Source organism: Oryzias latipes, chromosome 5 (genome assembly GCF_002234675.1).
Source record: "Oryzias latipes chromosome 5, ASM223467v1".
In the NCBI taxonomy this organism is placed as follows: Eukaryota; Metazoa; Chordata; class Actinopteri; order Beloniformes; family Adrianichthyidae; genus Oryzias; species Oryzias latipes.
In genome coordinates, this window is record NC_019863.2 from 8,439,891 (window position 1) to 8,459,006 (window position 19,116).

At 42.5% G+C, this 19,116-nt stretch overlaps 2 protein-coding genes across 2 annotated transcripts in view; both read right to left on the minus strand.

The window, feature by feature from the left end:
• Positions 1–561: 561 nt before the first annotated feature.
• LOC110015071 lies at positions 562–3,162 on the minus strand. The gene is made up of 3 exons (XM_020702988.2): positions 1,628–3,162; positions 1,325–1,434; positions 562–1,212 (listed from the first exon to the last, which is right to left on the minus strand). The coding sequence occupies exons 1-2, from the start codon at positions 2,595–2,597 to the stop codon at positions 1,331–1,333; spliced, it is 1,074 nt and encodes a 357-aa protein (XP_020558647.1). The 5' UTR covers positions 2,598–3,162; the 3' UTR covers positions 562–1,212; positions 1,325–1,330.
• Positions 3,163–7,893: 4,731 nt separating this feature from the next.
• The window catches only part of LOC101158100 (forkhead box protein J3), a 45,713-nt gene continuing 34,490 nt past the window's right edge, over positions 7,894–19,116 (minus strand). The window contains exons 6-11 of the mRNA XM_023954861.1: positions 17,227–17,404; positions 14,633–15,091; positions 14,094–14,195; positions 13,360–13,551; positions 13,125–13,223; positions 7,894–13,021 (exon numbers count right to left, since the gene is read on the minus strand). Coding sequence (XP_023810629.1) covers positions 12,900–13,021; positions 13,125–13,223; positions 13,360–13,551; positions 14,094–14,195; positions 14,633–15,091; positions 17,227–17,404 — 1,152 coding nt within the window. The 3' untranslated portion in view covers positions 7,894–12,899. The remainder of the gene's footprint in view (positions 13,022–13,124; positions 13,224–13,359; positions 13,552–14,093; positions 14,196–14,632; positions 15,092–17,226; positions 17,405–19,116) is intronic.

Sequence of the window (19,116 nt, forward strand, 5' to 3'; positions counted from 1 at the left end):
CCTTGTGTTATTCTATGAGCAACTGGTTTGGCTAGAATGCAGGTGACAGCAGGTTATGTATATGACCGCTAGAGGGCTCTGTTCTCCTTGAAATCAACACTGTCAAGCTGTTGGGACATTTCTGAGTTAGAATTTTGTGCTTCTGAATTCTGCTCCAGGCCTGCAAATCCTGACATTTACATTTCTATACATTTGGTCATTTATAATTAGAATCAATTCAGGCATCCACATGTAGGTGATCCGCTTCTATTGGTCACTTAGTGAATAAAGGATACAAACAAAATGTTAAAGTCTAGAGCAGGGGTGCCTAAATCCAGGCCTCGAGGGCCGGCCTCCTGCTGGTTTTACAGAAATCCTGTCTCATCTGCTGATGATTACCTGGATCAGGCGTGTTTAGCCAATAAGGATCTTCAATGGCAGCTCGGTTAGAAAACATGTAGGACATCGGCCCCTCGAGGCCTGGATTTGGGCACCCCGGGTCTAGAGCAACTGCTGCTGATAAGTGAGTGGCACCTTGTGTGAGCAAAAACCCTGGTTTTTGGAAATCAACGTGTAACAGTGTGAAGTTAAACACTTTTACAACTTTATTTGGAACACGGCGTCCTCTCACCTCCCTCAAATATTTCCTGCGCACAGGCCGAGCTGGTGCTAAAACATACCAGAGTGTGACTGACACAGCTGCGGTCCTCTCCGCCTCGCGCCGCCTAGAAGAGGACGTAAGGCGATACGCCCACATGCTCATACACAACATGCGAAACATGTGGGGCAAGCGTGTGCATGTAAAGGTGTACATACTGTCCCCAAATCCAACATTCATGGCTTCAAAAAGTGAAAAGTGAGCTAATATACCAAAAAAAAGTCCCCTTGAATTATGAAACCAATATTGACATTTCTCAGAAATCTTCATATAAAGCATAAATTGGTGAATTCATAAGTCTCATGAAGCCCTTTTTAAGTTCATAACTACTGTACATACATTTCATGCAGAGTGCATCAATGCCAGGTTGAATATTTGCAGAAAAATGGTGCTCATGCTTTAAAGACGGACTCAATTTTGGACGTCAGATTCTTCAAGTGGATGACAACCCCCCCCCCCCCCCACTCCATTTCCACTGCTGTCAATCTATGGAAAATCCCACATATATGCTGCTTCATACTTCCCAGAAGTTGGAGAGAAAAAAATCCGATCCGGTGAAGCTTCTACCTTCACACCTGTAGCCAGAGTGAGAACAAATCAGAGAAATAAATGCTTCTAGTGCTCATTTACGCTTTTTATGCTTGGAATGATCTCCAGCGGGTTGTGATAAATGTCGACTGTACTCACACGTCTTCACCGTAGTTTCTTTGATATCTTTATCCCAACAAATCCGATGAGAATGAAGGATACCAGGGTGATGAGCGCTGCCCCTATTATGGCTCCTCTGTTCACCTGGGCTGAGAAACCAACGATAACGTTGAGAGTTTTTCAATGTTATCATATTTTCTCACAACCATATCTTAGATAGCGTGAATGTGGCACGCAACGGTTAGCAGCTGCAGGTTTTTTGGAACAACAAGACATTTTACAATGTTGTAAAATGTGGCGTAAAAGAAGTAGTTTGACAGAAGTTCAGTGATGGATTCTTACCCTGTGATTCACCTCGCACTGATGAAACTGGAGCTTTAAAATCCCGTCTGTGCAGCTGATTGCTGCTCTGTACTGCCACATAAATACTATCAGCTTCAGATGCAGCTGCATCTGCTGCTGCAGTGGATGGGCTTTCTTTGTCAGAGTCCTCTTTAGCTGCAACACTGTCCTCCTTTTCATCTGCGTCCTCCATGGGAACTTTGACGACAACATCTGCTGGAGAAGGGTCTTCTAGACTTGCCGCCTTAGAAACATTGAAAAGAGGGACCACTTCTGCAGAAAGATCTGCATCAAACTCTTGATTTTCTTCTTCTGTTTGCAGAGGACGTCCAGGGGTTTGGTCCTCTGCGTTCACCTCCAGGCCAGTGGAAACAGGACCTATCTTGGCTGCCTTTTCCGGTGATTCTTCTTCTGCAGCCAGTTCCATGTGACGCACCTTCTCGTTCTCTGAATCAACAAAGTTAGCTTCTGTTTGGATTGGCAGAGCGTCTTGATCAGCAGTGAGGTCTTCCTCAGGGATCACAGGTTCTGATGGATCTGGATCCTCCTCTGGTTTTCCCTCATTGATTTCCAAAAACACATTAGGGAATTTGTCTTCTTCTTCCTCCAAATCCAAGTCAGGTTCATCAAACTTGACATTTATCTGTATTTTTCCGTCTTCTGAAGCTTCCTGTGTTGAAGCTGAAGCCACATGGTTTGGTTCTGCAGAAGCAGGTCGTTCTGAAAGCTCACTCTCTCCTAGAGCAACACCCCCGTTTGCCTCAAACATTCCTGTGGACGAAACCAAAGCAGGTTCCTCTGGAAAATGGCAGACGGTGGTCAGAGGTTTGTTTGGACATGGAGCTGCATTCTCAGCTGGAATGGGTTTCTCCTCGTCCGAATCTGTCTTTTCCACTGATACGTGTTCATCTGGAAACGGGTCCTGAACAAACGGGAATGATTGAGGGCCTTCAGCAGCTGCAACACACATTTAAAGACACGTTCAATCTTTTTCTACTGACTGAATAGATTCAACATCCCATCCTGGAGCCTTCTCCACATTTACCCGGAAAACTCAGCTATCCTGCATCACCAAACAAGTCAGTAAAATCACAGGTTTGGAGAACAAGGCCACCGTGATCCCGGCACACTTTTCCCATCTGCTGTTTCCAAATTTTTGTGTAACTTCCATGAGAAAGAAGAGGCAAAGTCCCACAGGCCAGGAAACACATCCACTAAAAAACTTCTTTGTCCTCCACCTCATGAGCACACCACATTTGAAGGTTTTCATTTTCTTTGACTGATATTTTTTTTGTCTTATATATGTTGAATTTTGCTCTTGTGAATGCACTAAAGTCTTGTATTAAAATTGATTCTTATCTCAGCCAGACAAGGAAAAAAAGAACATTTTTATCTATTCTTTGGGAGATCCATGTAGTGGCAAACTCTTCTCCCAGAAAAGACTCTTCCCTTTAAAATGGTGCAGCATTACGATCCAGCTGAGAGGTTTAAACTTGACGAGGCGGACACAAAGTTCAGCAGAGGAACTGGCTGTGCTCCTAAATCACTTTGTCACATCTGAACACTCTGACACTGGAGTCTGGCTTTTCACTTTCAGAGGGACCAAGGTCTCTGCGAAAGCTCACTACAATCGCATCTTAACTGCCTTGTCTGGTTTCAATTCTGCTCACAACCTTCTGAAACCAATTAGAGCAGCTCATTGCTCATCCCGTAGAGGTAAATTGTAAAAATATAAAAATAAAAGATATATTCCATTTATTTTACAAAGGAATCATTTCTTATTTCGTGAAATTGCTATATTATCTTTTGTGTCCTTATCAAGTAAATCGTCATCCCAGTTCAGATGGTAAAAGCTGATCAGTTTAGTGAGCATGCACTGCTTACTGATGGGTGCAGAGGCGTACAGCTGACTGTTCAGCAGCAGCAGCAGCAGCAGCAGCAAAGCAGAAGCTCCAAACATCCTGTCCAGATCCTCAAGAACGTTCTCAGCTGGATCCCAGTCAAACTAACTTCACTACAGCGTTCCCTGGGAACTCCCTCATGGGTAGGGATGGGTTTGGGCTCTGTGAGGTCTGTGACAGACCTCCTGAAACGCGACACTTGTTCCCGATGGCAGGAACAAACATCTGTGCTCTCTTTAGAAGCATCCCAAAGAAGAAAGTATGATTCTGTCACTTTAGGAGTATCAGTGCAAAAAATACCCGCAGCAATCCTGGACTACAACAGCCAAGCTTATTCATTCATTTCTAAACCCCTTTTGTCCCTTTCGGGGTCACGGGGCTGCCGGATGGCGAAGGCAGGGGCAAGCATCATGCAGTTTTCGTAATTCTTCACATACTCAAAAACTTACCAAAAATTTTCACCTAGTAACCTAGTTCCAGGTGAAAATGAATTTTCACCTGGTACTTGGTTACTAGTACTACAAGGAGTAGCAGTAGTAATTTAGTGTTGAAGCTGAAACAGGAGTAACATGGTGTTTTATTTCATCTACTAATGAAACCAAAACACACTTGTTGGGGTCGTGCAAAGGAAGTTTGAAATTAGTAAGAGACGGCCACAGGATCTACGGCTTGGCGGCCATTTTGTGGCAAAGTGAAAAAATTTGGGGATTTTTCACATTTCCCCACTTCTTATTCTTTCGCTTTTTCTCTTCAAGGGTCGCCACAGCGAATCAGCTTCCTTCTTCTACATCCTCCACTCCAACACCAGCTGCCTTCATGTTTTCATTCACCGCATCCATAAACCTCCTCTTTGGTCGTCCTCCAGACCTCTTGCCTGGCAGCTCCAGACTCCGCTTCCTTATACCAATGATGCCGTCTCTCCTCTGGCCATGTCCCAACCATCTCAGTCTGGCCTCTGACTTTATCTCCAAAACCTCTAACATGTGCCGTCCCGTCCCACTGTGTCCTCATTCCTGATGCATCCTGGTCACTTCCAGAGAGAACCTCAGCATCTTCATCTCTGCTACCTCCTTTTCCTCAGTGCCACTGTCTCTAGGCCAAACAACATGCTGGTCTCACCACAGTTTTTTGCACCTTTCCTTTCATTTGAGCTGAAACTCTTCTATCACAGCTGACACTTTTCTCCGCCCATTCCAACCTGCCTGCACTCGTTTCTTCACTTCTTTTCCACTCTCTCCATTCCTCCATACTGTTAACCATAGATACTTCAAATCCTCCACCGTCTTTATCTCTTCTCCCTGTAGCCTCTCATTCCCACACATGTACTCCATCTTCCTGCGACAAACCTTCATTCTTCTCCATTCCAGAGCAAAAAACCTCCATCTCTCTGGCTTTTCCTCCACAATATGTGAAAAGAAAACCTTTGTTTAAGCTAATCTTCATACACTGACCAAAAATATAAATGCAACACTTTTGTTATTGCTCCCATTTTTTATGGTATGAACTCAAAGATGTGAAACATTTTCCACATCCACAAAATAACCAGTTCTCTGAAACATTGTTCACAAATCTGTCTAAATCTGTGATAGTGAGCACTTCTCCTTTGCCATGACAATCCATCCCACCTCACAGGTGTGCCATATCAAGATGCTGATTAGACAGCGTGATTATTGCACAGGTGTGCCTTAGACTGGCCACAAGAAAAGGCCAATCTGAAATCTTCACTTTTGTTTTATTGAGGGGGTCAGGGGACTCAGACAACCAGTTAGTATCTGGTGTGACCACCATTTGCCTCATGAAGTGCGACACATCTTCTTCACATAGAGTTGATCAGGTTGTCTATTGTGGCCTGTGGAATGTTCTTTAATGGCTGTGCGAAGTTGCTGGATATTGGCAGGAACTGGAACACGCTGTCGTATACGCCGATCCAGAGCATCCCAAACATGCTCAATGGGTGACATGTCCAGTGAGTATGCTGGCCATGCAAGAACTGGGATGTTTTCAGCTTCCAAGAATTGTGTACAGATCCTTGCAACATGGGGTCGTGCATTATCATGCTGCAACATGAGGTGATGTTGTTGGATGTACGGCACAACAATGGGCCCCAGGATCTCGTCACGGTATCTCTGTGCATTCAAAATGCAATGCAATGAAATGCACCTGTGTTCTTCGCCCATAACATACTGTATGCCTGCCCATACCATAACCCCACCACCGCCATGGGTTACTCGATCCACAACATTGACATCAGGAAACCGCTCACCCACACGACGCCACACACACTGTCTGCCATCTGCCCTGAACAGTGTAAACCGGGATTCATCCGTGAAGAGAACACCTCTCCAGCGTGCCAGACGCCATCGCATGTGAGCATTTGCCCACTCAAGTCGGTTACGACGACGAACTGGAGTGAGGTCGAGACCACGATGAGGACGACGAGCATGCAGATGAGCTTCCCTGAGACGGTTTCTGACAGTTTGTGCAGAAATTCTGTGGTTATGCAAACCGATTGTTTCAGCAGCTGTCCGAGTGGCTGGTTTCAGACGATCTTGGAGGTGGACATGCTGGATGTGGAGGTCTTGGGCTGGTGTGGTTACACGTGGTCTGCGGTTGTGAGGCCGGTTGGATGTGCTGCCAAATTCTCGGAAACGCCTTTGGAGACGGCTTATGGTGGAGAAATTGACATTCAATTCCCTAGCAACAGCTCTGGTGGACATTCCTGCTATCAGCATGCCAATTGCATGCTCCCTCAAAACTTGCGACATCTGTGGCATTGTGCTGTGTGATACAACTGAAGATTTCAGAGTGGCCTTTTCTTGTGGCCAGTCTAAGGCACACCTGTGCAATAATCATGCTGTCTAATCAGCATCTTGATATGGCACACCTGTGAGGTGGGATGGATTGTCTTGGCAAAGGAGAAGTGCTCACTATCACAGATTTAGACAGATTTGTGAACAATATTTCAGAGAACTGGTTATTTTGTGGATGTGGAAAATGTTTCACATCTTTGAGTTCATACCATAAAAAATGGGAGCAATAACAAAAGTGTTGCGTTTATATTTTTGGTCAGTGTAATATTTCACACACCTGCCACCAGCTTAAGTCTACAACCACAACCAAGGTTTTGTTGACCTGTGACCTCTTGAAGAGGGCACCATTTAACAGCTCCCCCCCAAGAAAAGAAAAGTCACCTTGAGTACCAACTACACTCCTGCAAAGTGGTTCTATCTAACACCTCCAAACTCTTTGAGCATCATTGGGAAGCTACTTGGGCAAAAAAAAATTAGAACTTGTACTTTTACAACAGCTTTTGCATGGTGAGCTCACAAAAGTGCCGTTCCCCTGTTGCTCACACATTTCTTTTACTGGGATGTTGTGAACATTTAACATAAATCCTTACCTCAAGCTGAACAAAACATTACGACATACTAAACATATATTAGAAATGTAGGCGTGGTTAAAAACAAAAAACAAACAAAAAAAAAACTCATTTTGCCAAGCAAATCCAAAAGCTTACTTTTGCCGATTCTTCTAAAATTACATAGACCTCTTTGTTACCCCTAGGTGCCCAAAACTTAAAATGGTTACTATGGAGATAAAATTAGGAAAAATACCACCATACTTTTTTCATGAATTTATCACCTGTAGCTCCGATGAGGGGAGACCTTTAGCTTTTTTTTGTTCTTTCTTTATGACACACATTTCACATAAGCAAAGGTGGTATTTCTATTAAAATTATCCAAAAACAACCAAAAATCCTTTTTTGTCTAAAAAATATACTTCAAAGAAAAATAAATATTTTCTCAGTAAATTGATTCCATACTAACCAAAATTTTCCCTAAACCCTAATGAAAGCATAATAATTTTTTCTTGAACATCTTAAACATTTCTATCACAGCAAGAAAATACCCATTCTTGGTTGTCAACATATTTGCTTCAGCTGTTCATGGTCGCCGAGACAAGTTAAAGCTCATTTCAAGGTGTGAAATATTTGAATAATCATTAAAGCACCATTGAAATGTTTGAAAAAGACAATAAAAGTCAGCAAAAAGTATTTGTCAGTCACTGATTCTGCAAGTTGTCCCACAAAAAAAAAAAAAAAAGGTTAGAGGTCTGTACTGGTCAGCATAAATACCCTTCAACTGTGAGAGACAGTGTAAAAAAAAAATCCCATTGTCTGATTTTGAATGGTTTTTTTGTATAATAGTGCAGAAAGTTTGATCTCGTCTCACCGAGCTGCTTGTTTTGGGTCGATTGTTCACCTGAACAAGACTGGGATGAATTTGTGCTTTTGTGTTGACTGAATTAAATTTTAAAGAGTATATTTTTCCCTGGAAAAATAAAAGCAGAAACATCACATCATTCCACAGTGAAGTTACCATATTTTATTTCTTTAAGTGCCATTCATGCATATTGGGGAAAGGGGGTGGGGTTGGGCGGTGTATCGACAAGTCTAATAACACGAGTTATTTTACATCACTAAACAATTACAAAGAGTAGCTGTTTCACCTCATCGGACAATGAAAGCAATAAACCGTGCAATAAACAAACTGAAAAAAGGGGGAAAAGTACAAGAAATGACAGACAAAAAAAAGGACAGAAACAAACCAAATACATACTATCAACACTGAAACACTGAATGTAGAACCGTAGTACAGTTTAAAGGTAGTGTCACACAAAAAGCCAACGCATTTTCATCACATATATACACTATAAGATATATACAAACTGTCACCCTCTGATTGGACGATAACAAAATACTCTGTTCCTTTCTCCTTCCTGTTTCATGAAGGAGACCAACATGGAAACCCCATCCTCCCTCCCCAGAATAAAAAACAAGAAGCGGGGATGATTGAAGACTTATGTACAAGCACAGCAGAACACCAGCACTAAAGGAAAAAGGGCCCAATCAGTTGTGGATGTTGGCAGTTCTCCCCCATATGTTGTAACAAGGTTTGATAATTATTCCCCCCCCCCCCCCCCCCCCCCCAAAAAAAAAAAGAACAACTATAATAATAATAATCATAATCTCTCTGGCAATTGGAGCTGTAATTAAAAACATACGTTGCAATTTCTGGAAAAACAAAAACTTCCTCAAAGGACAAATCAAAACCTCAGACATGTAAATTGATCCAGTCATCGTCCACGTGGTTCTGCTGAAGCCCGTTTGCCCCGTGAGCCGATGTGCTCAGCGCATAGCAGCTCGCGTGTTCAGTCTTCACCTGGAAGAGCCGAGACACAGCACACGCAAACCAGGATTTTCTCCAGTTCAGCTCAACACACGAGTGGTTCTTCTGGCTGCCTGTTTCAGCTGCAGTCCTGGGGCCTGTCCTCCCCCCACCCCCATAAGAGACAGGCATCGCATAGATCCCGTCTGAGCAACAAAAACAAAAAAACAAAGACAGAAAATCCCGGCAGTTTTGTCAGAAAACTTGAAGCAACGTTGACATCGGTTTGTGAGGCTGCTCTGCAGATATTGTTAGGCATTCGGTAAACAGACAAGTGTGTGTGGCAACAAAGTAGCAAACGTGAGCATAACATGACTGGAAGAAAAAATACGGTTTCATTTAAACTGGAGAACTTGACAATCTAACAGAGGTTCTGGTAGAAATGGAGGGAAAATCAAAACCGGCAGAGGTGTGGTTCTATTATGTTCAAGAAAATAGAGACAAAAAGTGCATTATCAAAAAAAAAAAAAAGAAATACAACTTCACAATCTTTAAAAAAACCCAGAAAAATCTATGATTGTCATGCCAATCCCCATTGATGAAATAGTTTCATTGCAGCTGCTTAAAATAGAGTTTACTTCATTTTTTTTATAAGATCTCCACCTCATTTGTGTCCGTTTAGTTTGATGAAGCCTCAGCACAAAGACTGGAAACTCAAATGAAAAAGATGAAACGGTAAGAAAAAGCAGCTGAATAAATGCAGAAGAAACATTCTGCTTAAAGTTCCTGCTGAAAATAGTACTATTAAACAATTAAAAGGTCATTTTAACAAAGTTTCTCTGCAGCAGCTCAAAGGTGCAGAAAAAATGATATAAAAACACTTTCTTCTATTGAGCTGAGAACCAAAGGAAAAGCCTCTTAGAGCTTTTATTTTGAAAGTTTGGACTTTTTAGTATTAGATGGAAGGTGAGACACAAAGAAAAGGAACTCTTTGATTTGAAGGATGATGAAGAGGAGTCATCATCGACATCTGGACTCCTCCAATTCCAGCCAAACGCCTGATGAGTGGACGCTTTAACGTAATCTCATATCTGCATTTGACATCTGTCCCCCGTCCTTCTGCGGGGACAGGACACACTTTTGCTTCTCAACCGCCTAAAGCTGAGAAAGCTGAGAACATGAACGGCACATCACAGAAAATGTGTAAATGATGAAGCAGTTGGATTGTTAAAAACAGGGGAGTTTATTGTTTCCAGTCTTTATGCTGAGCTTTACTGACTGTTTAGTGGCTGCATCATTAGATCTACCAGCTCAGAGTTTTTTCCTCTTTATTTTGTCATCTGCAAGTCCAAACGCAGGGCAGTACTGACCCTTTAGATAAAGACACACAGTGTCAGAGACGGCCTCAGAGTTAAAGCACTCCGCTTCACTTCTTGGTGTCAACTGGAGTGAAATGACGAAGGTTCAATCTGAGAGGGGATGGATCTAGGAGGTGCTTTGTATCTTCAAGGTGGTGAGGTAAAGACAAACTGCACGTGTGCAAAGCCCCCCCCCCCCTCCAGACAGCATCTCTGAAGGTCAGCACCTGTCTGATTGTGGAGCCACGTGTTCCAGGTGACAGGCGGCTTCTAGAACCGCGGATCTCAACCCAAAACTCCTCCCACCTTTTGTCTCACCGTTCACTTTTGTGCTCATAGAGAGATGATTGCAGCAATAAACTGTGGCCCTATGTTACAACGAAAACACACAATATCTAAAACCAACACACACACACACACACACAAACCGCACGTACTGTATAAGTTCTCAGTTACATTCCGTTGTGAATGTTTGATAAGAAAATAAAAACATTCATCACAACAAAACGTGGGGAAGTCAAAAATAAAAATTCATCGACTTACAAATCAGACGTAGACCCTGTGTGTCCAAATCTCACTTTGATACGCACTGGCTTGTGCCTTTTCACCACTGTTTACAAAAATAAGTGGTATATGTTTATAGATATTGATCATTAAACAAGAGCTGCATTATATTGGTATCTCTTTGAGATGCGTTTCTTTTTTCTGCAGAGTTAATGAATGGAGAAAAGAGTGTGTGCTCATTAAAGCGCTGCTGCTCATTTCTGCAAATAAAAACAAACATTGGGAACCAAATCCATGAGATTTCTCCTGCAGGAAGATGGAATCCTAAAAAAAAATAAAAAAACAGCTCAGAGAAATCTGCACCATTGTAATAAATGCCATGTATGTTCAGACTCCGTTCACTTCTGTTACCTCAGAGGCGTAACAGAGAAAGGTTACGTGTCCGACATCGTAGCGCTTAGAGAAAAACGGGGATTCCAGAAGACAGGATGGAAGAATGAGGCTCTTCAATCTGCTGTGTTCAAGTTTAGAGACACGTTTTTTTCTAATCATTATTATTCTATTTTAATAATGTTTTAATGGTTTAAAATTAACCCCTAAAAGTCTGAATTTGGTTCCAGCTATGAGAACAACAGTTGTGTTTGCGTTCTAAATTCAAGTCATTTTGAAGCTAAAGGTGTTTGATGCATATCTGCATCAATAGGCATCATGAACTAATCAAGCAGCAGTCTGGAAGAGTTCATTTTAGAGGAGGGCTGGGCAGCCCTGTCTGCAGGTGCCATGAATTAACTGTGGTGAATGAATATCGTTTTTCTGTTTGTGTTTTGATTATAGTATTATTGGCGGTAACCACTTGGGGGGTCACATGTTTGTGGGCGGTGACATTAAGCAGCCAACTCACCTGTGGTTTGTCCCCGTGTAAGATGGAAGGGGGGGGGGGTGAGATGGGTTGCTGTATTTTTTTGTTGACCGCTTTTGTGTTTGTTCTTGATTCTTTGCTTTTTTCTCTTTTTTGATCACGTTACAATGAATGGATTTAATGACCTTTTTTCACTATTCAAAGTTCAAAATAGGAAATTCGTGAAGCGTCATGATTTTTTTGAGCGTGTCGTTCACTGACCGGACCCAGCGTCAGCCTCTCAGCGAAACTTTGTTTATGAACTCGCTACACTGTCAAAATACCGAATAAAGTCCATTTTAACTCATGAGTTCAACATTTGACATTCATGATTCTATAAGATCCAAATTATTGTTTTATTTTTTCTAATTTCAATTCATAAAATACTTTTTTGTTCTAAAAAACACTTTTCCATTTAAAGTGAAAAAAAAATACTAACTGCAATTCCAACTCCAAAGAAATTATTCTGAGGGAAATTCGATTTATAAATTTGATATATTGATGATGTATTTTCTAAGTAAAGATCAATTCAACATTGATTTATGGAGAGAGTCAAACATTTAAACCCAGCCCTCGTTACGAGTCATTCTAGTTTGTTTAATGATCAATGAGCTCAAATTGGAGGCGATTTAAAGGGAAAAACCTGCACTATGCTCTCATAGTTACAGCTTGTGACTGATGGAGCAAACATAAATCCAAAGGAGAGCCTCAAACTGCCTCAAACATGAAACCATGAGGACGGAGAGCAGACAGAAGTGGGAACATGAGAAACTGGAGCCTACAGGAAATACTCCCTTGACTGCAAACAACCAATCACATGGTTTGGGTAAACAAACAGATCACTGAACTGTTTGTTGAATATAGAGCCCGATTTAGGACCTAACCCTGTTAACGTCTGTAAACTTGACTTAGTCACCAACTAACCCGTAGCAGATCCTGCTTTCTCCCAATGAGCTTCACACTTATTCATGGAGGTTGACTGTGTTTCCTAAAAAGCAAATGCAAAAAGAGAAATGAAAAGAGAGATAGTCATCCAAGAGGCAGTCGAGACCAATGTTGACACGAGGAAAATGACAAGCTCAAACCACATAACGGTCACAGAGCAGGGGGCTGGGGGAGGGGGGGGGGGGGGCTGCTGGGGGGTTAAGGGGACGGCTGGCTGAGGAGTGTGTGGTTTGGAGCTGAAACGTCGACAGACGTTTTGAAGCGGCCTCTTACATGTCCAACTAAACATGATTGTCTTCAAAGTGATAATGTCTGGTTTACGCTTTGCTTTTGTAAAATTGTCTGGACTGAAGTTTGCATTTCTCCAAAGTGTATCAAATATTCTTCTGCAAGGAACAGTGGCGTCCTCCACCTCCAGGCTTCCAGCTCCGCCTTGTATCTTCAGGCTTCCACCTCCACCTCCTCTTTTCAACTTGAGACAAAAAAAAAAAAGAGGTTCTAGTAGACAATGGAGTCCCAGTCAAACTCATCAACATCCGGAGCGTCATCAGGTGGCATGCGATGCATCTGGAAGCTTCTGCTAGGCATCATGTGCTGCTGGTTCATCTGTGCATGGTGTCCTGGAGAGAACAGGAGTGTGAATTTGAAGAAGAAAAAAAACAACAACAACAGAACTCGGTATGCCTTGATGCATTTTTTTCCAACAGCCTCCTCTATATTTACCCGTCATAGTGGGTCCTGCGGTGCTCATGGGGGGCATGTGGGGATATCCCGGAGGACCCGTCATGGGCATGTTTGGTTTTGAGCCCACATACAGATTTCCTGGAAAAGAAAATTAATTTTAACCTGCCATAACACATCTATTAAAGTCATAATAAAAAATAAAAAAAGTATTTCAAAACCATCTCAAACACTGGAAGGAAGAATCAAAATAGAACAAAGGTGGTGTGTTATGAACCTGCGTTGAGGTGCTGGCTGGGTTTGTTGGTGTGCATGGAGCCATGGCACACAGGGGGCTGCACTGCCCCCTGCGGCGGGATCACTCCAGTTCGGGTGAAAAACTGGTTGATGGAGGAGCAGAGGTCGGCGATCTGGGTGGGTTCAAGGCACCAGTTGTTCAGATCAGCTTGTCTCATGCTCTCTTTCAACCCTTGGAGACAAGTAAACCATTTCAGCACAACTTTAAAACCGACTGCGTACGTTTCCACGAAACTGCGTAGGTGACAATCAAACGCACACAAATGACAACAGCCAACAGGATGTAAATGCAATAAGTGAGAAATGCATGCACAGCATAAAGCCAAACTTGGTTCCAATATATATTAATTATATCAGTAACCTTCAGAGAGAGATGTTTGAAAAAAATCCTACCTTGCAGTCCTTGACTGTAATTGGATAAACTGACCTGCTGAGCTCTGTGTTTTTTTAATTAAACTTGTAGGCTGTGTTATTTAATTGAAGAGCTCAGTTTAATTAAAGCTTTAATCAGCTCCATAGCGCCGACAATTTAGTACTCAATCAAAAGCTGGGCCACAGCTATGCCATCAGCCTCTGGCTTTAAATGTTTGTGCTCTCAGATCTCATAAGCAGATAATGGTATGTTCCACAGAGGTTGCTCCACTCTCTACTAATCCTACAGACAAAAACCTTAAAATGACTCGTTGGAAAAGAAAAAGTTTCATCTGTTGGCACCTTGAAAGGGGGAAAGGTCAACATCAGCCCAGTTAAAGCTGCTGGCAATGCGACACGTCTCTTTCAGTGCATCCACGTTTGGGCACCAGTCGGACAGAAGTCCTGTAACACACAGAAAAAAGAAAAAGTGTACTACTGGTTGCAGTCACCCATAGCAATGAGAGTCAGATAATGAATTATGTTTAGAATTTATTTAGAAAGTGTACTGAGTTTTTTTAAACACTAAATGAAAGGGAAGGACACGGAAAACTAGTTTTAATGTTTTAAACATTTTAGTTCTCAAAATGACCACTAGGAGGAGTCAGGTCACCTCGTGAAGATTGCTTTTAGTGGTTTGCTTTTGTTACTGTGTTCTCCACCTCACAGATAATCAATCAGATCAAGGTTCAATGTTATATAGTATAATATTAGTCAAATATAATAAAAGTAGCAGATTCAGAAAGGAGGGACTCCAGATTAAGCAGTGAACGTGTTATGTTGGCTCCAAATATGTTTTTAGTAAGAACAAAGCAAGGTTCCCCTGAAGACGGAGCTCTTACCCGTGCTGCAGGCCATCTGCTGCTGGGTGGGATGGGTCTGGTGGGAGAGGCTCTGGTGCTGCTGCCCGTGTTGAGAGGGGTGCTGGCTGTGCTGTGTGTGTTGGGACGGGTGCTGTGTGTGTTGTTGCTGGGGCTGGCCGTGGGACGGGTGCTGTGAGGGGTGATGTCCGTGTTGGGAGTGTGCGGCATGCTGTGGATGTTGGCTGTGCTGGCTGTGTTGGTTGTGAGGGCCGCCGTGCTGGGGGAGGTGCTGTGCGTGGGGCGAGCCGTGGCCGGGGTGGGCTTGGGCAGGGTGTGACAGCGGCACTTGGCCGCCGGTGGTGGAGTGGTTGTTGGGGTGGCTGTTGGGCTGATTGTTAGACAGACTGTTCTGAGTGTTAATGGTGCCACTTGGGGAGTGCTGATAGGAGCAGGAGGTGTGGGTCTGCTGAGAGGAATCCGATGGCATCCCCATCAGACCTGGGAAAGAAAACACAAACACAGCAGGACTGTTTAGGTTATAATAAACAATCCTATACAAGTGGAAAAATAGAACCAAGCAGTAGTAAAACTTTTTTTTATATGCAAATAAAATGTTTGTATTTTGAATTCTATGCATTTTTACTGCTGTTTCTCAGAACTCTCATGACTGGCAAGCAGGAAATGACAACAAATCCAGTGTGGGTCCTTAGGCAAGACCCCTTTACGCTGGTGTCTATATAGTCCCCCTGTACCTGGAAAATACAAGGTTGTGTCAGGAAGGGCATCCGGCGTAAAACTCTGCCACACCCCTGAAAGCTGATTCGCTGTGGCGACCCCTTTCGGGATAAACCGAAAGGTGAGCAAAACGTTTGTCCCAGTAATTTCAAGTTCATCACCAAAATCTAGATTTCTTATCTTTAGCAATTGAAAACCCTAATCAAAATAAACACCACAAGCTTTTAAAACACAATCAACTGTCAAATATTAAACCACAGATTTTTTTTTTATGTGAGAAAAAGACAAAAAAAATATGCTCCACTCTGACTTTGAACTATTTCATGTCATCTAAGAATAATAAACAGCTTTGTTTGTTATTCGCTCCCATATGCCATCACATGATAGTCTTCCTCCACAATAATGAAGAACATTTTTATCTTAAAATGTCGTTTAAATAAAGCGTTCACTTCCGGCAACATCATAAAAAAGCTCTTGTTGTGGTGAGCTTCTGTCCCTTAAATATTATTTCAGTAGTTTGAAGGTGTATGTAGTTCAGATGGTTTGTCTATCCTTTCTGCAGTAATGTGTCCTGAGCCTCCTGTTCCTAAGAGGTTCTACTATGGAGGCGAAGCAGCTGCAATTTAACCGCGTCAGGGAATGACTCAGCGTTGGTTTTAATTAGAAGGCAGACAAATACGGCTGCAGACGTCTCTCCGCCACCACGAGCCCTGGATGGTCTGCAGCAAACTTCAGCAGCTGCTTTTAGCGCCTTACCTGACATGACTGCAGCAGGAATATTTGCAAACCTGACTGCAATCATCTGAGTGGTGGGGAGTGGTCTTATGAGCCCCTGTCCTTCACAGCTTTGCCACATAAACCTATTACACTGGAGTGTTTTTTCGAGCGGACTCCAGCCCTGCACTTCCACAATCGCTACATAACACTCACTGCAGAGGTGACAAAGGTGCATCTCTTATCGGCACAGAAAGCCCATTGTCCAACTAGGGAAATACAGAAAGCAATTAACGCAGCACCAGAATAATAACGCAAGCTCATTACCTATTATCAAAGCCAGTGAATTAGCTGACCGTCTACAGCGGTTGAGTGTGAAATCCTCCAGCTCGGTTATTTACGCCATTTAATTGCGGAGGCTTGTCTAACTAAGAGATTTCCCCTTTTATGCACCAAAAAAAGGTAACGACTTCAAAACTAATGAAAAATAGATGACAGATTAAAAAGGAAGAACCCTTTGAAAATATTAGCATGAAATTCATTTGATTTATGAAAGCAGGTTAAATCGGGAAAGCTCTTTTCTTTTTTTCCTCTACGGTTTTTGCTTTTCAGATGCTCCCTGTTTATCAGTGAATTAGCTTCCAACCCAAACTGATGTGCAACGACTCAGCCTTTGGAAAAGCGGTTCTCTCCCCACCATCACGCATTATATCATATGAATTCCAGTCGCAATGATAAATGAAACTCAAGTCCAATCAGGGTTGCTGCTGCCAAAAGGCTCTTCCACTCCACTGATGAAAAAGTGGCCTTCATGAAAAGGCCCTTTGAACACAAACGCTCAAGTCTTCATAATTAATATGGAGAATTAACCATAAAATGAGGTGCAGTTCTATCTCTTTACATCCTGTGATAAAATATTTTAAGAGATGAACTCTGCTGCTTTTGCATATAAAATGTTTTTTTTTAAATATATTTTCGTAGCTAAAGACCATGTAAATTAAATTTGTGTTACAGCAAAGTCGGCCGGCTGAATACCTGCTCACTTCTAGTCGAGCTCATTAGCCCCAGCTGCTATGAAAAAGCCCACATTAGGAAAATCTTTCCGAGGATCATCCTGATCCTTGATAAGTGAAGCTTAGGCTCTCTATTAGATTTCCATTCAGTGCCCTCGTGAGGCCACTCACCTTGATGGCTGAACGACTGCTCGAAAACAGACTTGTAAAGGCTGCGGAAAGAGGCACTGAGATTTTCAAAGTCCGAGAACAGGAGCTGTTTGTCTCTGTCTGGCATGCTGTACTGGGACTGGGGGGCCTGCTGCTGCAGGCTCATGGACTGGGACACAGGCTCCGGGTGACTGGTCACCTGAGGAAATTAAAAGCAGAGAACAGTCAAAATTTAGACATGGGAGCAATATGGTTTAGAAAAACTGAAATTGAGTTCAGAGTTCGACAGGAGATAAATAGCTAGCCCTTTCAGACAAGTGCGGCACGGATTACAGAGGCTTTGATCTTTAGAGAAACAATATATTTTCAAAGAGTCCTATCTACAGTAAACATGTATAGTTTTTGCTCAGATATATTTGCCCTGCTCCTCTGGTACTGCAGCCACAAAAACGAAAGAGGAAAATCTCTCAAATATTAAATGTAAAGCAGATATTAACTAGGAATTTTAAAAAAGCATTTGTTTTGCTTTGAATATAAAATATTTCAATCGAACGATGTGTAAATGAGAAATGACACCGAACATAACAAATCCAGGTTACTTCTTAACACCTTGGCTCACACAGCATTAAGAGAGCAACCAGAATGGACACAAAGCCAATACTCAGGTGGCTGAGCAAAATGTATTTAAAACAAAATCAATAGCAATAGCTTGTACAAATAAGCAGCCATTTTATCCATGTGTTTGTGTGGGCAGTCAATGTTATGCACTGCCCCTGGGTGTGAGGCGGCAAGCCGAGTTCCCTTCAGCAACAAGTGTGTCGGGAGATTCACCAAAGCAAAGGCAGCAGAACGGAGGCTTCACTGCTTCGCTGAATAGGATCTGACCCGTGTCCACTGTGAAGCTTTACAAGAGAGACCATGCCCACTTTTTGATCCTAATAACGTCCTCTTCTAATATTTGGACACTCTGCTGAAGAGCATAGCTCACAAACGGGCTTGGGTTAGAATGAAGAGGTGATGATAAAGCCGGAGTGTTTACTGCAAGCTGCCGCTTTGGCTGCGAGAGAGAAACAGAACGCGCAAGCACATCCATCAGCTTGAACCGATCGATGCCCAGCGCCTGGAGCACGGAGCACTCTAGGATGCAGGAGGACCACACCAAAGAGGGGGCATCTCTGGTGGGAGGACATCAGAGGAAGTGCTTCTCTTTGTCTAGCTTCCAGGAGTGAGCGGTTTCCTTTTTTCCCTTTAACCCCCTTCCTGATGTTGTACTCTCGCTTATGTCCACCCTGAACCTCGGTTCAATGCTGTCTGTCTACAGCTGCTCCTCTGCAGAAAGCCTCCTGGGCTTTCCAGATTAAACGAAATATGAGATATAGTACATTATCCAAGTCTGGCAGAGTTTAATTTGTATTCCTTTTTTGACTGAGGCTGCACAAGACACTATCTATCTATCTATCCATCCATCCATCCATCCATCCATCTATATGTATCTATATAGATATAGATATACACACACACAGCCGCTGTAAACAGCATTTTTAAGCTCATAAAACAATAACATCCTGTCAAAGAAAAGGCAAATATTAGCTAAAGCAGGAATTTCAACTGTATTTGTTTTATTTAATCAACAACTTTTATTTCACAACATAAATGCTTATCAATAGATCTTCCAGTTTGGAATGTTATGTGCACATCATTCACACGAACAACCACAAATAATCCAAAGTTCACCTGGTCCAATCAGTTCAGTTTAACCACCACAGGACAAAGTCACAGGCGGTGGAGGGGCCCAGGTACAGCAGGAACTGAACTTTCTTCATTTTTATTAGCAGCAAAGGACATAAAAAAAATAAGGAAAACCTGACAGAAACTTTGGATTTCTCTTTTTTCCAACTGCTGCTGTTTGCT